This window comes from Festucalex cinctus, chromosome 1, assembly GCF_051991245.1.
Source record: "Festucalex cinctus isolate MCC-2025b chromosome 1, RoL_Fcin_1.0, whole genome shotgun sequence".
NCBI classification, from domain to species: domain Eukaryota; kingdom Metazoa; phylum Chordata; class Actinopteri; order Syngnathiformes; family Syngnathidae; genus Festucalex; species Festucalex cinctus.
Window position 1 is genome coordinate 54962103 of NC_135411.1, and position 20348 is coordinate 54982450.

The 20348-nt window shown below is 39.6% G+C and overlaps 3 protein-coding genes across 3 annotated transcripts; 2 read left to right on the forward strand and 1 right to left on the reverse strand.

Annotated features, from left to right (window-relative positions):
• Window positions 1-2334, reverse strand: nkiras2 (NFKB inhibitor interacting Ras-like 2). The gene is made up of 4 exons (XM_077495039.1): window positions 2178-2334; window positions 1785-1894; window positions 1241-1482; window positions 1-1086 (listed from the first exon to the last, which is right to left on the reverse strand). The coding sequence occupies exons 2-4, from the start codon at window positions 1876-1878 to the stop codon at window positions 844-846; spliced, it is 579 nt and encodes a 192-aa protein (XP_077351165.1). The 5' UTR covers window positions 1879-1894; window positions 2178-2334; the 3' UTR covers window positions 1-843.
• Window positions 2335-2340: 6 nt separating this feature from the next.
• On the forward strand, window positions 2341-15985 carry dnajc7 (DnaJ (Hsp40) homolog, subfamily C, member 7). The gene is made up of 14 exons (XM_077495013.1): window positions 2341-2508; window positions 5369-5457; window positions 5548-5672; window positions 5746-5859; window positions 7227-7301; window positions 7361-7479; window positions 7693-7846; window positions 7925-8089; window positions 8284-8375; window positions 8460-8533; window positions 13909-14055; window positions 14123-14275; window positions 14363-14425; window positions 15173-15985. Exons 1-14 carry the CDS (start codon window positions 2435-2437, stop codon window positions 15208-15210), a joined length of 1482 nt encoding a protein of 493 aa, XP_077351139.1. The 5' UTR covers window positions 2341-2434; the 3' UTR covers window positions 15211-15985.
• Window positions 15986-16319: 334 nt separating this feature from the next.
• odad4 (outer dynein arm docking complex subunit 4) lies at window positions 16320-20205 on the forward strand. The gene is made up of 6 exons (XM_077495027.1): window positions 16320-16596; window positions 17379-17510; window positions 18874-19027; window positions 19196-19245; window positions 19310-19421; window positions 19686-20205. The coding sequence occupies exons 1-6, from the start codon at window positions 16471-16473 to the stop codon at window positions 19895-19897; spliced, it is 786 nt and encodes a 261-aa protein (XP_077351153.1). The 5' UTR covers window positions 16320-16470; the 3' UTR covers window positions 19898-20205.
• The last annotated feature ends 143 nt before the right edge of the window (window positions 20206-20348 follow it).

Sequence of the window (20348 nt, forward strand, 5' to 3'; positions counted from 1 at the left end):
TTTAGGCACAAATAGTTTATTGAACATACAAACAAATGCACGCTAAAAGGATAGTAATACACTCAATTTCAAAAGGCGTGACTATTTACAACAACAGAAACACATTTTAAACATAAACAATCGGTCCCTGAAAAAAAGCTGCACAATTGAGCTGATAAAGACATACAATGATACAAATATAATGCCAGTGTTATTGTATATGGTCTCCGTATTTAACATTGAAACTCCTTTAGTTTGTGTCAGATGTCCATAATTGACTCATCTAACAGCGAAGCAGTGTAACAAATCTCACCGATGACAGGTGATAAATTTACTGTTCACCATCAACAGCTTGTGTGCCGATGGCTCCAAAAAGTAGGATGGCCGTTAAAGTGACATGATTGACAGTAGACGCTAACACAAACAGTGTCGTGAGAAACTTCCCCGATGTCTTTCTCTCTTTTTTTTTGGTGCATATTTAAATGTGATAACATCATTATCACATCATAACAGTAAAGAAATCATCAATAAAACACAAATATGAAATACAACTTCCAGCATGCAAACGGTTGAAATTTGATTGGACAAAATATCCATCCATAGCATCCAAATACATTTATGTAAAGTAATGCAGCCAAAAGAAACACTATGAAATGAAGCGAATACATTGATAGAAAGAAATCAATACGTTAATAACGTCCTGATAGCCCACTAGGGGTAATTGAAAGCTTTATTATCTGAAACATTCATTGTACGTGTAAAAAATATGCAATCCAAAAAAACAAAAAAAAACAAAAAAAAAAAAGAGAGCGAAAGAGGGCAAATCTATTTTCCCCGACTGCTGCGTTTTTGCATATCTGTCCTTCAGCCGTCCGTGGGCCCGCTGCCCTTGTTCTTGTTCCGGCTGAGCGGGAAAGTGGACTTGCTCTGCGGCTGCGTCATCTTACTGGCCAGGTACACGAAGGGCTCAATGAGTGTGCGGCGGTCGGCCACCGACAGCTCCCACAGCCGCACCTTCTCATTCTTGGCCCAGTTCTGCGCCATGTTGGCGTCCACGCGCCGCTCCTCCTGCTTGTCCAGCTTGTTGCCCAGGACCACGATGGTCACCTGTGCAGCGTCACAGCATTTTTAAGCCTCCTCTGTGCACTTTATGTTCAAAATACACTTTCAATAGTTACGCTATACTTCATGGTGAGGCAAAACGTGAAGACCAATTCCTGCAGCCACATTTTTATTCAAATTTTCCAACATAAAAATGTACCTCTTTTTTATCTCTGTGTCGGTCGATGTCCTTTTTGAGGGCCTCCATGCGCTTGAAGGATTCCTTGCTGTCGATGCTGTACACCAGCACGAAGCCGTCAGCAAAGCTGTAGTAGTGGCGGGGAAACTCCATGCCGTCGCGGAGCCCCCGGGTATCATAGAAGCGCACCTGCTCACGGGTGCCTCGGTCGGTCTCGATGGAGCCAATGTAGATGTCTTCTAGAGTCTCCATGGGCTCGGAACCTGACGGAAGATGTGTGATACCACGCAGGTGAAGACATTTGCATCTGGCAACCTGTACTTTACCATATTGTGTTTTGCTCCAACACAAAAAAACTCGTTTTGAACAGTTGAATGCTAAAGCATGACCCGCTCATTCTTTAGTTTATTTCTGAAATGATGGCTATGCCACTGGCTGTGGGACATATGTTGCCCACCCCTAGTAAACTCACAAAAAGGCCCAGAATTGAGCTCTCGGTTGAAAAGTGATTGATTGAGTACCAAGAAATCAATGGGTTTGCCCAAAAGTGATCATGAGTAAATACCTGCGACATGATTAGCATATAGTAGTTGCTCCAACACTGCTGTTTTACCAACTGCAGCCTGGCCGCACACCACCACTTTGCAGCTTTTGCCCATGACGACGTTCCACTCTCTGTTCCCGGACGGGGGAAAAATACAGATTGATAAACATCCAGGACGGAATTTTGGTGTTTGCTTCTTCGATAGGCTGTTTTGTGTGACAACAAGCTAGCTTAGCTTTAGCTTCCCGCAGGGCTATGAGCCTCTAGTAGCACAGAGTATAGCTAATGGCGCGAAATCAAAAGCTCATTATAAAACCCGTCATTAAAACCAAACACGGCAATGTGTACTAGTTGTGATCGAACATATAACATTTGATAGTAAATATTTGGACGCGCAGGTATGTTTACTCTTACCTCGGAATCCGGAAGTGAGAGTCGAAGTGACGTAGTAGTGGAGCGCGTGCAATCTGTTTGTATGAAATCGTAGACACTCGAACAAATTAACATTTAAACGAATTAATACAATCAAAATTTCTTGTAAATGCACACAAAAATAAAAACAGATAACAGTTTTTTTTTAATTGAACTTGACAAGAAGAACGAGTTCCCGTTTACGATGACGTAATGACAACCGCAGCAATTGATTCCGCCCCCTCCACTTTCACGGCAAAATGGCGGCGGGGCGATGCGATGCAGTGAACATGGACACCGACATCGAACTCCTCAGCGACGACGAGCTGGAACGGTAGGACGCGCTGACAGCGGCCGAAACGGAATCTCGGCGACACTTTCGAGTTCTATTTAAATCCCGAACGCCTCTGTGTTGTGAAATCGTGTCAACAAGCTAGCAAAGCTAGCCGCTGTTTGGCTGCATGGAGGCATCATGTTATTGTCCTCCACCTACTCACCGACAGTCTCCATGCAGCTAATGTAGCGTGCTGAAGTTATCAATTACTTTAAACGCTTTTTTGTTTGCCTTGTGAGAAGGTCATTCTCGAAAGTTCTGAGTGATAGTCACGTCCAAACAATCAATGACAGGCTTTCCCAAAAAAAAAAGCGTGGCAGTCGGCCACAGTATGAGTGAGCGGCGTGCTTGGTGTCATGTGTTCTTTGGCTACTTTCTATGTTTAGCCAACGAGTGGGCTCAGACCAGGAGAGTTATGGTGTCCTTTCACAGCCTTACACATTTAAGTTTCATTTTCCACTGCAATTGTCAGCTGACTTTCACTTTCCAAAGTCAACTCAATGATGGTGCTGTTGCCAATAATGTTCTTCGCAACAGTGGACTCTTGCAGGTTATTTAGTAGAGCTACTGAAGAAAGCACAATTATGTTTTTAGTTAATTGGTTGATGGAACTCCAGTTGCTGTAGTGTAAACTCATGTCAGCCATATTTGTGGTTCCACATTCGTAAATATCATTAGTTCATTTTGTTTTTCTTTTTACCTGAAAAACTCACCTGTGTTGTTTTGTGTCTCATGTCTCATTTGGTACCATCTTGATGCCAACCCCTATGTTGAACTGAGTAGGAACTTCACCTGAAGGTGTGGATCCAGATATAATGATTTAAGAAAAAAAATTTTTACGTTAAAGTCGGCTTGCATTTAGGCCATGTGGTGACAGAGACTCAGCTGATCCTGAGTGCAAGCTAGAGGTTGACTATTATTTACAGCCTTGCTAGAGGTTGACTATTATTTTCAGTTTTTCCTTTTACAATCCACTTTGATCGGGGCCAAGTCGAGCAGTGACCCAGATTTCCAGAATCGATTTGATTAGATTCACAAGGGCCTGATTCAATTCGATTCGATTCACGATTCACAACGATTTTCGATTCATTTGAGGAATTCATTCAGCACCTATTTTAGACAGTCAAAAGTACCAATGCTGCAAATAGTAGAAACTTCTTGCTCTAATTTAATGCATTAGTAAAAATATGAATATTTACATTAAGAATTTAATCCATTGCAGTTACATTAATAATCTGTTTTATTTAACATGGCCTTATAAAAACAATAAATAATCATTTAAATCAATTACAACCACAGTACAGGCTGTACAGGGCAGACGATTGATACTGACTTCCTCCGTGTAAGTTGCGCAGGCTCAGGAACATATGTTTGTGTGTGTTGGATGTGTCGTGTGTGTGTGTGTGGGGGGGTATCGATATATCGATACATGGTTTTATGTATTGATATTGGGATATGAAAAGGCGTATCGATTACGATATCGATATTTTAAACCCAGCCCTATGTGTGATGCAGGCATTACAGCCATCTATAGGACTACAGTCCAACAGACATGAGTTGGAGTCTCCTCTATATTGAGTGCTGTACATTGTTTATTGTAGACTAGAATGGAGTTATTACCCCGGGATTACACCGGATGCGTGTGCGGTGCGGTGCGGTGCGGTGCGTCTTGACTGCGTGCTCCGGACGCGTCAATTTTTTGGCCAACTCACACCGGCTCCGCACAGCTGCGGTCCGGCAGCTCCGTTCCGTCGCCGACCACTTCCCGCCGTGTCTCGCTTGACCACGCGAGATCATGTGGCATTAAAAACGACGACAAACACACAGTCTGTGCTCAACAGAGAAGCAGAAAGAGAGGTGGACTTTTTTTTATTTTCTGGCTTTCCACCTCCAATATAAACCTCTCCTCGTCCATGTTCGCTGGTGTCTAAACCGTGAATGAGCACCTCGCACGTTAACTCCAGGCCCGTCTACGCCCACATCACGTTTTGCTAGCATGCTTGCGAAATAGGAGCTGGCGAGTGTTTTATTTTGAAAGGTAACCGGAAATTTATTTTGAAAATGCGTCTGTCTTCCTGTCCCGCTCGGTGTGTTTTGTGCTAGCTTGCCATTTGCCGGAGGCCGACGGTTGCGGCATCCGGCAAAAATAGAAAATAGGTCTATCCGTGCGGGAGGGCTGCGGCACGCCGCAGCTGAGACGCAGTCGACATGGAACGCACACGCAAGCGGTGTAAATTGCACTATTCGAATGAATGGAATCTAATTGGTTGCGTCGCCGGAACGCACCGCAGCCGCATCCGGTGTAATCCCGGGGTTAATAGTCAAGAGACCAATAACAGATATTTGGAGTCAATTAATCATAACGAAAAGGAAAATACTGGCGTGATTTTTTAAAAATAATATTAACTCCAACACTGTTTATATGAATTTAAGCCCATGTTTGCTGTTTATTAAACAGCAACAACAATTTCAACTTTTCCGATTTTTTTTTTTTTTTTTTTTTTTTTAACTTTATAGACGTCTTTGTTTTAGGATTGTAACAATTGTTGCATTCAAGATTCAAGATATTTCTTTTATGAACAGTAAAAAGTTACAAAACTGGGACTGAGTAATGAAATCCTTACTTTGCTTGTCTCCCTATCGGAGCCAAAATAACCCAGTTTTGAATTGATCTTGTGACGGTCTTGGGATTTTAAAAAAAATGTCAGTGCAGGTGTGTGTGAAAATGGTGGCTATCGGACCCAATAAGTCTTTCCCTATTGTACAGTTAATAACTTAAGTATTGAAATGTGAATGCGATTGCCTTGGCTTGTTAATTTTACCTTACCCTTTATTTCAAAATAAAATGTATCCACTGTAGGGAAGCAGATGGCTACAAAGAGCAAGGGAATGCTTTCTACATCCAGAAGGATTACGCAGAAGCCTTCAACTATTACACCAAGGCCATCGGTACTTGATATTAATGTCCTTTGTCATTTTTCCGGTGAAGGATGGAGGTCATTTTATTTCTGCTTTTTTTATTTATTTTTTTGCATGCAGACATGTGCCCGAAGAACGCCAGTTACTATGGCAACCGAGCGGCCACACTGATGATGCTGTGTCGGTACCGCGAGGCTTTAGAAGATTCCCAGCAAGCAGTTAGGCTGGATAACTCCTTCATGAAGGTGTGTTGAGGAAATGTAATACAAGTCTTCCATCTGTTGTTTTCTCATACAAATGAAGTTGCGTGGTTCTCAGGGGCACCTGCGAGAGGGGAAGTGCCACCTGTCCCTCGGCAACGCCATGGCGGCCTCGCGCTGCTTCCAGAAGGTTCTAGAGCTAGAGACTGACAACAGTCAAGCCCAGCAGGAGGTCAGTTGCTTCTGGTGTTTGATTGAATTGAATTGAGTGAATTTTCACTGTTGCCATCAAGCGCATTGTTGCTCATGAAGAATACGTCAAAGAAAATAAATAAATTTGATTGCGCGCTTTGTTTTGAACCGGGCCGAACAGTAGTCAATGGCAGCATTTCCAGACCCACTTTCTGTCTTTTACGAAAGAGGGTATGGCTTGCCAGGCTAGGAATAGTATTAATTGTTTGACTTTTTTTTTTTTTTTTTTTTTTTTAATGTATTTGTTTTTTATGCCATGTCAGTTACAATAACACAGACAGAAGGATAGAATGGAATCTATTTGCATTTCAATATAAAACACCCAGCTTGTTCTCCTAATCCTGTGAAAATGTTGTGTAATTTTGATCCTTAATTTTCCTCCTTTAGAAGTGGAAAAAAAATATATACAAATTTTAAACTTCACACATTACACATGACATTTTTTTTAAAGAATAGATTATATTTTGATCACGTCGAAGTGAAACACACAAATTGATAAACTTACAATATTTATTGGATACATATTAAAAAAAAAAAAAAAAATTCTGGTCTATACAGTATAGTTGTGCAATGAATTGAAATTCAATTTCAATTATTACACTCTATCAAACTCTTACTCTACAAAAATAAGATATGAATTTAATAAATCTTGTTTTATCCAAAAGAAACTCGCATAATTAGTGTTTCAAAGAAAATTATTTGTCTTAATATTTTTTCCATTTAAACATTTTCTTGTTTTGCACACAAAAAAATGATCGTCCTAAACATGATTTCAATTATTACCAAATTAATCGTGATTAATATTTTCTTCACAATCGTCAGTATAACAAGTTCCCTCAAAACTCAATAAATCTGCTGAAATTTCGAAATACAAAAAAAAATAACAAAGAAACTGATGGAGCCCTTTTCCGAATTGTTTTAAACCTCAAAATAAGGACAATGATTTAGACACAAGAATCTCCTTAAATACTGTAAAAAAATAAATAAATCTTAGCCTTTCTCTCAATTGCCTTTATATATTTTATTATTAAGTGGAAAGTTATTAATTACTGTATTAGACAGACAGCAGCACAGAATCTGATCCCAATTGCAAGGGGCATACTTTCACTGCAACATCAATAGAAACTGGTGTTTAGCCTTACAGAAATTAAGTATGTTTAGGCTAGAAACTGAAAGGTATCATATCATCACATCATACAGGCACGCCTGTTGTAATGGAAACGCAATGGCGGCCGTGTAGTGTCGTTCCGTGAGGTGTGGTGCGGTAGCTATTGGGCTAATGGAAAAAGCAGCAATCGCTTCCTTTTGAATTTCAAAATACGACACTTTGGTGAAATGACTTTTCAGCTCAAGAGTGCTGAGTCCATCCTGGAGTATGAGCGGATGGCAGAGATCGGCTTCGACAAGAGAGACTACCGCATGGTAAGTTTTAAGACCCTTTGTGAGGTTTTGAGACATTATCTCATCGTGTGTTTCTCCAGGTGGTCTACTGCATGGACCGAGCCCTGGAGTCGGCCTCGGCATGCCATCGGTTCAAAATCCTGAAAGCTGAGTGCTTGGCCCTGCTGGGACGCTATCCGGAAGCTCAGTCCGTGGCCAGGTCTGTTGAAACTATACTAATGCTCATTATATCAAACAATAGGATTGGATAGGATAGCTAGTGGGATATTCCCTTCTACCGAACTGATTATACCCTGAAAAAGCCAGGTTCACCCCTGTCTAGTCTGGTTACTTTTCCATTTTCCCGCACATAGCGAGGATCAACTATACGTTGCAACCATTCATGTTTGTTATGCCGTTTTCACCGTCTTAGTGACATTTTAAGAATGGACTCAACCAACGCAGATGCACTGTACGTGCGCGGCCTTTGTCTGTACTACGAGGACTGCATTGACAAGGCGGTCCAGTTCTTTGTGCAGGCCCTTCGCATGGCTCCGGACCACGAGAAAGCGCGCCTTGCCTGTAGAGTCAGTATCCTACAGCGTTTTCATAGAGGCTTTAATACTTGTCGTGTAGCTTTTTAACACATACTGTGTTATGTTCAGAACGCCAAGGCACTGAAGGCCAAGAAGGAGGAGGGCAACAAGGCGTTCAAGGAGGGCAGCTTTGACGCCGCCTTTGTCCTCTATTCTGAGGCACTGACAATAGACCCCAACAACATCAAGACCAATGCCAAGTTGTACTGTAACAGAGCCACAGTGGGCTCCAAGGTGGGTACGTTGCTATTGCAATTGTGTTGGTGAATTACACATCTCAACGATGAATGATGCATCCGAGGTTTTTATGTTTTGCGATAATGACATCCATTTCAGTAGAAGCAGGTTTGTGAAGAGGAGAATATACAGTTTGGTCCATGTCAGATGAACGCAGTCAGGCCATTACGTCTCTGTTTCTTGTCTTTCAGCTGAAGAAAGTAGAACAGGCCATTGAAGACTGCACCAAAGCCATTAAGCTGGATGAGACCTATATCAAGGCCTATTTGCGGCGAGCACAATGGTACCAAACTACTTAACTGTCTCCACATGTACCTTTATTTCACTGCCGCCATCTTGTTACATCCTGCCGTGTGTGACCTTGCAGCTACATGGACACGGAGCAGTACGAAGAGGCGGTGCGCGACTACGAGAAGGTCTACCAGACAGAGAAGACCAAAGGTAAGATAAGATGTAGACTTTGCCGGGCTGTAAAGACACTAAGAGGTTAGGAATCATTTGCTCATTTCCTACTTCCTAATCACTAGTTGAGGATTCTTTCCATTAGGGCTGGGCGAAAAATCGAATTAATTCGATTAATTCGTCCATTGAAAGTGCCACGATATGAAAATGAGCTAAATCGTGAAATCGAGGTGCTTATAAATAAATACACATCATCTAACCTTGAACGGCTCGCTTCTGTTTACACTCGTTGTTTTGGGGTCCTTCGTTTGGTGGCTGGCGCGCTTGCTGATGACGTCACCCTACTATAGTGAAGCTGCAGTATGTGACATCATCGGTAGGCGCACAGGAGCCCGCAACAGCCGTACAGGCAGTCCACATCACCGCCTGTTTTTTTCCCGTTTCTTTTCACTCACACAAACACGCACATAAATTAATGAACAAATTAATTCATTAATCTGATGTGTATCACGCACAAGTTTGAAAGCAAACGCAGGAGCCGAGCTCCCCCATAACGTCTCCGCGTGAGCCTGACGCAGAAGTATACTGAGGCCTTTACACGGTCTCCCAGGCGGCGAAGCCAACCCACGCCAACCGGCAGCGAAGGAAAGTGACGCTTCCAAATCACCGGGAGCCCCACATCAGCTACTTTGGCCAAATGGTACGCTGCCTCCTCGCGCACATTGTCTGCTCCAGAAGACCCCAGAAAAGGGACTCATGTTCGGCTTTTACAAGAGCGACGTAGAGCAAAGTAAAAGCGTGTGCAAGGTTTGCCGAACAGCTATTAAAACAAAAAATAGCAGGCAGCACAACTAACCTCTTCCAGCACTTGCGCCAAATGCATCCGAAAGAATGGGAGGAATGCTCACGTCTTCGAGAGTGCGACGTGGCTAACGTTAGCAAAGATAAGTACACGCACACCATGAAATAACAGACTTGAGCTGTATTTAGTGCCGGGGGAAACATTATGACATGCACCAGAGCTTGTCTTTTGCCAGAGTCAGTTGACAGGCTAGTTTTGCTTGCAAGGAATTTGAGTTTATTACAATAAAAGGTGGCGCTGATTATTTTTAAGCTGTTGATCTTGAAGTTCTGTTATATACAAACGTTATTGTGAGTTGAGTTGAATATTTGCAGAATATTGGATGTGTGGTTTACAATACCTGCTTACAATTGTTAGAACTACTTACTTGTGGCAATTAAGTTATGCAAAAGCTATGAGTAGTTTTTTTTTTGTTTTTTTTTTTGCGCAAGATATGTATGTGACATTTAAGTTGAGCAAAAGATATGAGTAGTTTTTTTGCTCAAGCTATATATATGTGGCATTTAAGTTGAACAAAAGGCTATGAGTAGCTTGCTTTTTTGCACAAGCTTTGTGGCATTTAGGTTATGCAAAAGCCATAAGTAGTTTTTTTTTTTTTTTTTTTTTTTTTTTGTATAAGCTATGTATGGCATTTATGTTGAGCAAAAGGCTGTGAGTAGTTGTTTTTTTTTTTGCACAAGTTATGTGGCATTTAAGTTATGCAAAAGATATGAGTAGCTTTTTTTGAACAGGCTATGTTAAATTTACCTTAAAACTGATTAAGAATTCGTGTACGTTATTGTCTGAACATTTTGCACAAGATTAATTTTTGAATAAATCAAACCTTGTTTATTTTATTTATTTATTTATTTTAAACTTTTGATTAAAATCGAGTAAAATTGTAATCGTCAAGAATGGGGGGGGAAAAAAAATTGAGATTTTATTTTTTGGCCATATCGCCCAGCCCTACTTTCTATATACAGCTTTGGCGGGGGATAGTGACAGAACCCTGCTGCAATGATCGAAAATTGTAAGGCGTTAATAACTAGTGGTAGACCGATGTTTTTTTTTCTTTTTTTTTTTTTTTTCTCTCAAGGCCGATGCCGATTATTAGAGGTCAAGAAGACCGATAACCGATATTTCAAGGCAATATTTGTTTGCAGTAAAAAAGTAAATATTGGTGTTGAAATTTAAAAAATATATACTTTTTATTTTTATTTTAAACATATAAAAATTGCCATCCTTGTGTAAAATTTATAACATAAATTGCAGAGAACTTCCAGTACCATAAGCCTGTGTTAAGCTAAATTAAAAACTAAGCAAGTAAATAGTTCCCTAAAGTTTTCTATTCTAAATAGTTTTCCAAAATGTCAACATAATTTCTTAATTTTATGTATTTATTTTTTTAAATAAAAAGTGTAGGGCGTTCCCTGTGTCTGCATCATTTTTTATAAAGTGGAAATTTAAATAAATCCATCAATGAAAAGTTATCTGTTTCTCACTGAGCAACAAATGCATGCGAATGTAGCTAATTTGGAAGTTTTGTCAAGGTTTGTAAAAGGTTTCAAAAGATCTTTGCAGACAGTGAAAAATTGTCTATGTTCGAAATATCGTTGCAACAAGTACAAACTGTGAACATCTTACAAATCCTTATTAAAAACCCTAAATTCACTATGTTTGTAAGCTTTCACCACTCAGCTGTTGTCGTGATATGTTGTATTTTCTGTATTGGTACAAATTCATCATGGGATATACTGTACTGTATGTGACCCTCTAGGGGTGTGCCAGTGGTAAAGAAAGCCAAAGCCATCCTGTTCATCAAACTATAATTGCAAATCCCCAAAATAAGTGCTTGTGTGATACCGTACACTTGTCACATTGGTCTAGCTGGAACCGCGAAATAAGATACACACAAACCGGAAATGAGGTCGGAACATCACCACATACGTAAGCTGGAGCAGTGGGTTAACACGTCTGCCTCCCAGTGCTGAGGATGCAAGATCGAGTCCAGGCTTTGGCCTTCCTGGGTGGAGTTTACATGTTCTCCCCTGCCTGTGTGTGGGTTTTCTCCGGTCTCCTCCCACATTCCAAAGGCATACTTGGAATTATTTATTATTTAATTATTATTATTATTTATTATTATTATCTTATTGCTGCTGGACATGTAAATTTCCCAGAGAGAGCCAACTTTTTTATTGAAATTGCATATTTTCTACCACCTTTATCATAACGCCACCCCAAAAGTATATTAAATAGCTCATTTAGGACGCGAAGAAACCGCAAGTTAATTACGCCGTCATTGTATAATACAGTACAAGTCTCCAGTGTACAAGCATCGGGTGCCTGGCTGGCAGAGTGACAGCTGTTCCTTGGCTCGCTTACTTTTCGTATTGTTTTCAATATTGTGGACCTCGGCTACTTTGTAATCCACTCTCCCTATTTAAACAAAGGGGATGTGCCTTAAATTGCACTTAGATGTATTTTTCATTATTAAAAATAAATAAATAGAACTTTGCTTTCATTTATCATTAAATTATGAAACAATAGCTTTAAAAAAAAAAAACAGACACACAAAAAAAAATTCAAAATGTCCAATATGGCAATGTGGATTTTAGAAACCAAAACTTCAAGTGCATTACAAGTGCAATATAAGATACCTTGTTATTTTATACATGGATGATGTATAAAATAATTATGTATCTTCCCTTATATTGCACTTAAAGTTGTATTCCTAAATCCTAACGGCCATGTTAAACATTTTGAGTTTATATATTAAAAATAAAAATAACGGGTAAAAACGTTTTATAAGAATAAATTAAGACAAAGTTCTATTTATTTGATTTATTTTTATTTTTATTTTTTTATTTTTTTTTATAAACAATCCAATCCGTGACTTTTGTGACCCGTTGCACCACTAGTTGTTTGGGTACAAAAACATTCAACATCTGAAGCTGCTCAAAGAACAGTATGTAATAATGTCAGTTGTTTATTGTCTAATTATCGTTGCTCGCTGTGTAATTAATGAGACTGTAATACAATGCAAACACAGCAATCTGATGCACCACTCTGGGTTCACTACCTGCACTCCCTGACTCCTACTTTAATGGTCACCCGAAATAAATATTATCTACGATGTTGTTAAAAAGACTCGAAAGGACTCGAAACTCAAAGTGTAGGACTTGTGACTCGCTTGAGACTTGTCAGTCTTGACTTGGGCCTTGACTCGGGACTTGAGGGCAAAGACTTGAGACTTACTTGTGACTTGCAAAACAATGACTTACTCCCACCTCTGCCTTCTACTATGGAAATAAAAGAACCCAGAGATGTAGGGGTGCTTTATTTTATTTATTTATTTACTTTTGTAAATGTTCAGTTTGCAGATGTTTACTAAAATAAATATTTCTCTCTCGTGAATTCTTTGTGCCCCAGTACAATATTAAGTGTAGTGACGCCCCTGGCCTACAGCCTCCGATCACCAAACATTTGCACCTTTCAGACACCAGTATGAGTGGCACAGGAGGCAATGTGTGTGAAGTGTCTTGCCCAAGGACACAACGGCATATGCCACGCACGGCCTCCACACCAAATTGGATACAGGAAATACAAAAAAACAACTTAATTTTGACGTTTTTGAACTGATTAATCCAAATGAACAGACTAGCTTATTCCAGTTAAAACCAAATAGATAAGGCTAATTAATCCATGCACATAGTTTTGCATAATTCATTCAAATGTCTAAACTGAAAGCCTGTTGTACAGTGTTTTCATTTTAAAAATCCCGTGTATTTTTTGTTGTTGTTGTTGTTTAATTGCACTATTTTGCACTGTGGAGTCAAGTGCTAACTTTTAATTCTGACTTGAGAATTGCATAATACTGTAAATGCTATCTAAATTAATATTTGATTCATCATTGCTATTCATTTGATCAATTTAGCTTTTATAATGGGCTGTATAATTAAAAACTATCAATAAACTAATACGTTATTAAATTAATATGAATTTAACACTTTTTAACCTTAATTTTATAACGTAATATATACCATTATTGTGGATTCAGTTGATAACATGATGTGAATTTTGGGCCATATCGCCCAGCCATATGACCCTCCAGCACAGTCAAACTTAAGAAATTGAGAAGTAAATTCTCTGAAAGTGCGTTACAAAGTGCAGCAGCTGATTTGTTCATTTTCGGACTTTTGTCATGGAGATGTCACTGCACCCGCTTAAGAAAAGCATTATTTATTTATTTTTCTTTCTTTTTTTTTTGTATATAATAGGATTCAGGTAAGAAATTAAGATCATTTCCAACTGGAAAGTGATCTCGATTTATTTTTCTGGTGTTTGAACCACAAATGCAAATTGATCACATGCATATAGTCAACACAAACAGCTGCGCAACTTCTGACGTATTGTGTGCTGGAGGATCAAATATTGTTTTTCATAACGCTTTTAATAACTGTAGGGTACTGAGGGCACACAATAGCATAAAATGTAAGACTCACAATATAGGACACTATCTAGTGATTTCACACAGCCTGAGATGCTTTGCTTTTTTTTTTTTTTTATGTTACAGAGCACAAGCAGCTGCTAAAACATGCGCAGCTAGAGCTGAAGAAAAGCAAGCGAAAAGACTACTACAAAGTGCTTGGCGTGGAAAAGAACGCCACTGAGGATGAGATCAAGAAGGCCTACCGCAAACGGGCGCTCTTACATCACCCAGGTGCCTCACTCAAATCAAAGCCCCCCCCCCTTTATTTCTTCCCTGAATGACCACCACTTCTTTTCAGATCGCCATAGCAGTGCTAGTGCGGAGGTGCAAAAGGAAGAGGAAAAGAAGTTCAAGGAGGTGGGTGAGGCCTTCAGCGTGTTGTCAGACCCCAAGAAGAAGACGCGCTACGACAGTGGACAGGACCTGGAGGATGAAGGCATGAACATGGGTGGTAAGCACAGCCAAGTGGGGGGGCGGCTCCTGTCATCAGTTGCACTGCAGCCCTTTTGTGGACCACGCATGTTTTGTCTCCCACCAGATTTTGACGCTAACAACATTTTCAAGGCGTTCTTTGGCGGCCCTGGAGGTTTTAGTTTTGAAGGTAAGCACATGTTATCAGATCAGATCACATTTTCTAATCTGACCTCCATCTCTATTCCATTCATGTTGTAGTACACATTTCTAAAGATGTGCAAAAGCTAACTGATTTATTTATTTATTTGTCTGCCAATACATAACTTTCAATCAAATTTCAAAATTTAAAAAAAAAAAAAAAAAAAAATCCTCCTCCCAGTCATCAAGCAGCTTCAGTTATTATACTAATGGGCTCTTTGCACAAATCCACTACTTCCTGAACTCAACACCAGTCCTTCATTTCCTGTCTTTCATGAATGGACAAGCTGATTAATCCAGGTGTGCCTGATCTCACTAACTACAACAACATTGGCCAGACACACCTGGATTAATCAGTTTGTCCACTCATGAAAGACGGGAAACAAAAACGTGGTATTCAGTTCAGGAAGTAGTCGAGCTGTGCAAAGAGCCCATTGGACATTGAAGTAGTTTGTTGTTGTTGGTTTGAAATAACCCAGAATGGGGTTAAATTTCAAAATTAAATGCCAAATGGTTTGAAATGCTGTAGTGCAGTTTGCTTTTTACATTTTTTTTTTTTAATTAGAATCAATTATCTGCGGAGGTTTCAAAGAGTAACTAGTCTATTATGATTTTCGTAATAGGAGGTACAAATATGCCTGTCAAATAATAACCCTGACAAATCAATTCACGTACAGTAACTGAATAGTGTCCACAAGCAGCTTGTCACTGGTTTGTCTTTGTGTTTACCCTTCAGCCTCCGGGCCAGGAAATTTCTTCTTCCAGTTCGGTTAAGTGGTTTGCTTTCCCGCTGGTCCGGCACTACATCAGGACTTGTCGACGCACGCGCCGCTCCTCCCATGACCCACTATATCTGTATCCTTGAGCAGATACAGATCCTTTTCATCTGCGCCATTGACTCAGTGCAACCACACATGCAGCAACCAAACACAAACTAGCCGTACATGGAAGACATTTGAAGTGAACTTCGTGCAGCTACTTTTTTTCTTTTTCTTTTTTTTTAAGAGGGTCCACGTGGGAAGTAAAGACTGTGTCCCGCTCTGCATGAAACCGTAACCGCTATTTTCATTTTTGAAGTATGTGATAGGGACGGCCGCTAAACGGCATCCTCGCCAGCGGGAGCGTCCATCGTGTGTACAAAATCACACGTTTTATATTTGACGTTGCCATACACAGATCACTGCATTGACTGGAATGTTTCTTTTTTATTTGTGATGGGTTTTGTTTTCTCATCCTCTTATTTTGATATTATTTATTATTGATTTTTTTTGCTGCAGAACCAGTCACAGCATCTTATCCAAGCAACAAAACACATGGAAGATATAATTTTCCGACCAATAAAAATGCAACACAATGAAAGGATGGGAGAATATTAAGAATGGTGTCTATGGAAACTGGAAAAATTGGGTCCAGGCATACTTCCTTTGATGTTGATAAGGATGGGGAAAATCGGAGCGTCCTCACGTTAACTGTCATAGTAATTTTGGTGAAACCTTCCTGTTTTTATCAACCGTGTCAATAAAGTCGAGGTCTCACCTGTCTTTCTTTACATGTTGTTTCAACCTAATGTGAAAAGCAATATGTTGTATCAAAAAGGTAATGCTAAATTTGATTGATTGTAATTTTTAAAATGAGTAGGCCCTATCTGAATTATTGGGAGGGTTGAATGTTACTGTGCTGCATCGTAGTAGGAGGTATAGATGATGGTTTGTATTTGCTAAGGTATGGCATAACTACTAATACATTAAAAAAAATATATATTTAAAATCATTTAAGACTGAAAAATAAGACATACCTAGGGCCACAACCAAAAAAGTACCACGTTAGGCAACGTTGAGGGTTTATTTTTATTTTTTTTCCTTCCCTCCCTTCTTCTTTTTTTTCCTGGTGTGGCTGCAACTCCACACATTTTACAGCCGGGTGCGCTGTTGGCCTTTTTTGTTAGCACAGTTGCCAGGTTACCGATCCAGAGAGGCGCCTCTTTGGGTGCGTTTGTGTTTTTGCCGCTTTTGAGGCTAAATTCTCCGAGGAAAAATGTCTGAAACGGAGTCCGAGTGCAAAAGTCCGAAGGCAAAGGGTGTTTTCTCCACTTTAATGGCGGATGGTGACTGGTTGCTGCTGAAGGGGGAATGCGAGAAGGCGGTGGAGAGCTACAACACAGTGAGTGCTTACATGACACAACTTTTTCAGAGTCCAAAAATGGCGTGAATAGAAGCCGGAAAGATTCTCAACAAACGCTTTCCCCAACTATGTTCATTGTGAAAATTACTTTTTTCTTCTTCTTTTTTGTTGTATGTCTAACATATTTTTTAGTTTATCTCTGCTGAATATATGTCGTCCAACATTGAATTGGAAATGCATGTTGTTTCTGTTTGTTATAAACCATGGGAAAAATGTATACCGGTATTTATCAAAGCTAAGAAAACTTTGATGCACCCAATCTTATACTACTAATATAACATGAGAATGATCTCTCATGGGGAATAGCTGTAAAATGGGAGGAAAAAAATGTGAATACTTTCTGGGGGCCCCAAACATTTTAAACGTGCAACGCAGCTGACTAAACCTGAACCAGTTCCAAATGACCAAGGAAAATGGTGCCAGTTTACCTTTCGTGACCTCAGTTTCACATATATTTAGTGCAGTTATGTGGGGTTTTTTTTTTCAGTAATTACGTTTATTTTTTTTATTTTATTTTTTTATTTTTTTGTTGTCTATGAAGGCTTGAACATTGAGAGTGTTATACAGGAGAGAAATGTGAGAAAATGTTTATACCTGTCTGAGAAAGTGAATAATGTGTGTGGTGACGGGTTTTAAAGCTTTAAAACATATAATAAATGTTTAAAAAATATAGCTGACTACTGCACAGATTTCACCTATTGCGGGTATTTTTGGAAATGTAACTCCAGCAATAAACGAGGGAACACTGTATCATATAACAGGCTCTGACTCTAAAACCCAAGGACAAGTACTGCTTCGTAGGCCGCTCCAAATGCTACCTAAAGATGGGTCAGTACGAGAAAGCCCTGAGGGATGCCGAAGCTTCACTTCAAGAAGACCAGTCCTTTTTTGAGGTATGTTTTTTTCACAGTAAACCACTGTATGGAATAAATGATAAATACTATACAGTATATATTAAACTGAATTATATACAAAAATAATATTTTTTTATGTAACTTCCTATTGGGAGGTGGTTGTCCCAATCTCTAACTCCTAAATTTCAATCGATGAAAATGAAATTTAGATTATTTTAACCAATTTTCTGAACATTGTAATTTAATAGATCTTTTTGATTGTTTTTAAATGTATGGTGAAATATTTAGATTGATTTTGCAGATATTTTTTTTTCAAATTTGAAATTTATATGTAAAAATAACTGTCCCAACCTTTCACGTCACTACCGAAACAGAAAGAGTATTTGTCTGTAGGAAGGGCTTGGTTTTAGCCACAAACCTAGAAATTGCACCAAGAGACACTGCCTTCCTGTTCATCCATGCTACATGCTACATTTTAGCCACAACCCTAGAAATTTCACCGAGACACTGCCTTCCTGTTCATCCATGCTACATGCTACACGTTAAAAGTGAAAATATAGCAAAAATACTTAAAGTGATTACAATGCTACCTTCACACAAAGTATTACTGCAACAACAACAACAGTATGGTCACTACCGAAACTTGGCAATCACGACAGCAAAAAACAGATGTCCATCCATCCATCCATTTACTACCGCTTATCCGAGGTCGGGTCGCGGGGGCAGCAGCTTTAGGAGGGAAACCCAGACCTCCCTCTCCCCAGCCACTTCAACCAGCTCCGCCAGCCGGATCCCAAGGCGTTCCCAGGCCAGCCGAGAGACATAGTCTCCCCAGCGTGTCCTGGGTCGTCCCCGGGGCCTCCCGCCAGTAGGACATGCCCGAAACACCTCCCCAGGGAGGCGTCCAGGAGGCATCCGAACCAGAAAAACATGTTTTTAACAGAAATAAAATATATTTAATAATCAACCAACAATTTATGATAATGGCTGGTTACGTGTGTGCGAGCTTTAAGTAATAATGAATGAGGGAGTCAATATGATCAACTTTCTACATTTTACAACGAAAAATAGCATTTAAATTTAGACACATTTAGGGAAAAATAAAAAATTCTGTAAAAAATTCAGTTAGACTGATTTTGATGCCAAAATCATATATATTAATTTATGTAAATATTCTGTACAGTGGGGAACAGAAAAAAAAAATATGAATCAGCTAATAGAAATCTTTTTATTGTACTGTAATGCTGTGTTTTGGTAATGACAAATTTTAGGACATGCAAGTTATTTGGTAAAAGCTAGAAAATATAATTTGAAAATTGACTGTACTTTTACTATATATATGTGCCCTTTAGATATAATGCAACATGAATATAGTCAATGGTTTTTTGTTTTTTTACATAAGGGATTGTACCAGAAGGCCGAGGCTTTGTACTGCTTGGGGGAATTTGAATTTGCACTAGTGTTTTACCACCAAGGGCTGAAGCTGCGTCCACAAGTCCACGAGTTCCAGCTGGGCATCCACAAAGCGCAGGAGGCCATTGAGAACGCTGTCACCGGTATGTGACTTACACCAATGATGGAAGCATACAGTTGTCCAAAAAGTCTTGCTAAGCTCATCAATGAACAGCTAAGAGCCCCTGCCCAACTCCCGTTGGATTGATTAAGAGGACTACTATCTAAATACTTTTTTTTTTCCATATCATCATCCATGTGTCCCCGCACAGTCTCCGCTGCTGTCAAACAGAAGATAAAAGGGCTGCAAAAAGATGTGGAGGTAACCACACATCAGTTAATCTCTCTATATTGCTATGATTAGTACAAACAATCTAATCCAACAGATGACAACAGCAAAGAAGCCACATGCGTCCAAGACGGAGAGGAAGACCAAAAAATACCTGGGGGAGTTTTATGAGGACAGGAGATATCTGGAGAACCTCTTAAAGGATGAAGGTATGGTTGTTGTTGTCACTGTTTTCACCAAATGTTACCTTTTAATTTAAAAGCACATAGAAATTATCATTGTTTTTTTTTTATCATAACTAATGACTGAACAGTCAGACAGGTGCACATAAAAATAAATATTTCAAAATTTGCATTTACCCACTGTGCCATGTGCTGAAGCGTGGCAGTGCCTCACTTGCCCGTAATGTATATGTCCTTGTTTAATGCAAACTGTAATCATCTAATCATGTTTGGATGGATGCTGCTATGCAGCCTTGGTAAAGGGCAAGACGAGGAACGGCGAGCAACTGCAGGACGTCATCCAGTGCTGCCTGACATACTTGGACGACTGTGCTGACTTCTGGAACCAGCAGAAGCCCCCACATCCTCAACGCAAAGACTCTCAAAGGCAACGAAGCAAGCAGGGCAAAACACCAGCCCGTTCCTCTTTGGAACCTGCACGCTTTATACTAAAGAGCCAGTAGGACACTGATGTTATTTTTATGGCAAGATATAGTTTTGGAACAATCGTGTTTTAGAACAAAATATGCATGTTTCATAACAAAATCCAATATTTTTATGGAAAAGTTGGCAAACTATGTAGTTTTCATGGTATATGTTGTGTTCTGGGAATCATTTCAATTTGGAATTATAATCTCTGTGGGTGCTTATGAATACTGTAACACCATCTATTGTGTTTAAAAGATGACAGTCATTGTTTAGTTGCATTTTGATCCAAGAGCTGCACAGCTCACACCCAGTCTCGTGACACATTACAGACGTCTTCACTTGAGCCCACGTTCACGCGCCTCTTGCCCTTTATTTTTTTTAATTTTTATTTTATGTTTTGTCTTCATCTTCAAGGCATAAAAACCACACTCAACTCCAAACATCTGCAAACTTGCAAAGCAACATGGGAAGAGCGTGGCATCCCTA

Excerpts from the sequence above, each read along its gene's own strand:
- dnajc7 (XM_077495013.1), top strand. The coding sequence starts at position 2,435 with ATGGCGGCGGGGCGATGCGATGCAGTGAACATGGACACCGACATCGAA. Across the intron at positions 5,860-7,226 it reads ACAGTCAAGCCCAGCAGGAG|CTCAAGAGTGCTGAGTCCAT; the intron begins GTCAGTTGCTTC and ends ATGACTTTTCAG. Across the intron at positions 7,302-7,360 it reads ACAAGAGAGACTACCGCATG|GTGGTCTACTGCATGGACCG; the intron begins GTAAGTTTTAAG and ends GTGTTTCTCCAG.
- nkiras2 (XM_077495039.1), bottom strand. The coding sequence starts at position 1,878 with ATGGGCAAAAGCTGCAAAGTGGTGGTGTGCGGCCAGGCTGCAGTTGGT. Across the intron at positions 1,483-1,784 it reads ATATGCTAATCATGTCGCAG|GTTCCGAGCCCATGGAGACT; the intron begins GTATTTACTCAT and ends ATCTTCCGTCAG. Across the intron at positions 1,087-1,240 it reads GACACAGAGATAAAAAAGAG|GTGACCATCGTGGTCCTGGG; the intron begins GTACATTTTTAT and ends GACGCTGCACAG.
- odad4 (XM_077495027.1), top strand. The coding sequence starts at position 16,471 with ATGTCTGAAACGGAGTCCGAGTGCAAAAGTCCGAAGGCAAAGGGTGTT. Across the intron at positions 17,511-18,873 it reads AAGACCAGTCCTTTTTTGAG|GGATTGTACCAGAAGGCCGA; the intron begins GTATGTTTTTTT and ends TTTTTACATAAG. Across the intron at positions 19,422-19,685 it reads GAACCTCTTAAAGGATGAAG|CCTTGGTAAAGGGCAAGACG; the intron begins GTATGGTTGTTG and ends GCTGCTATGCAG.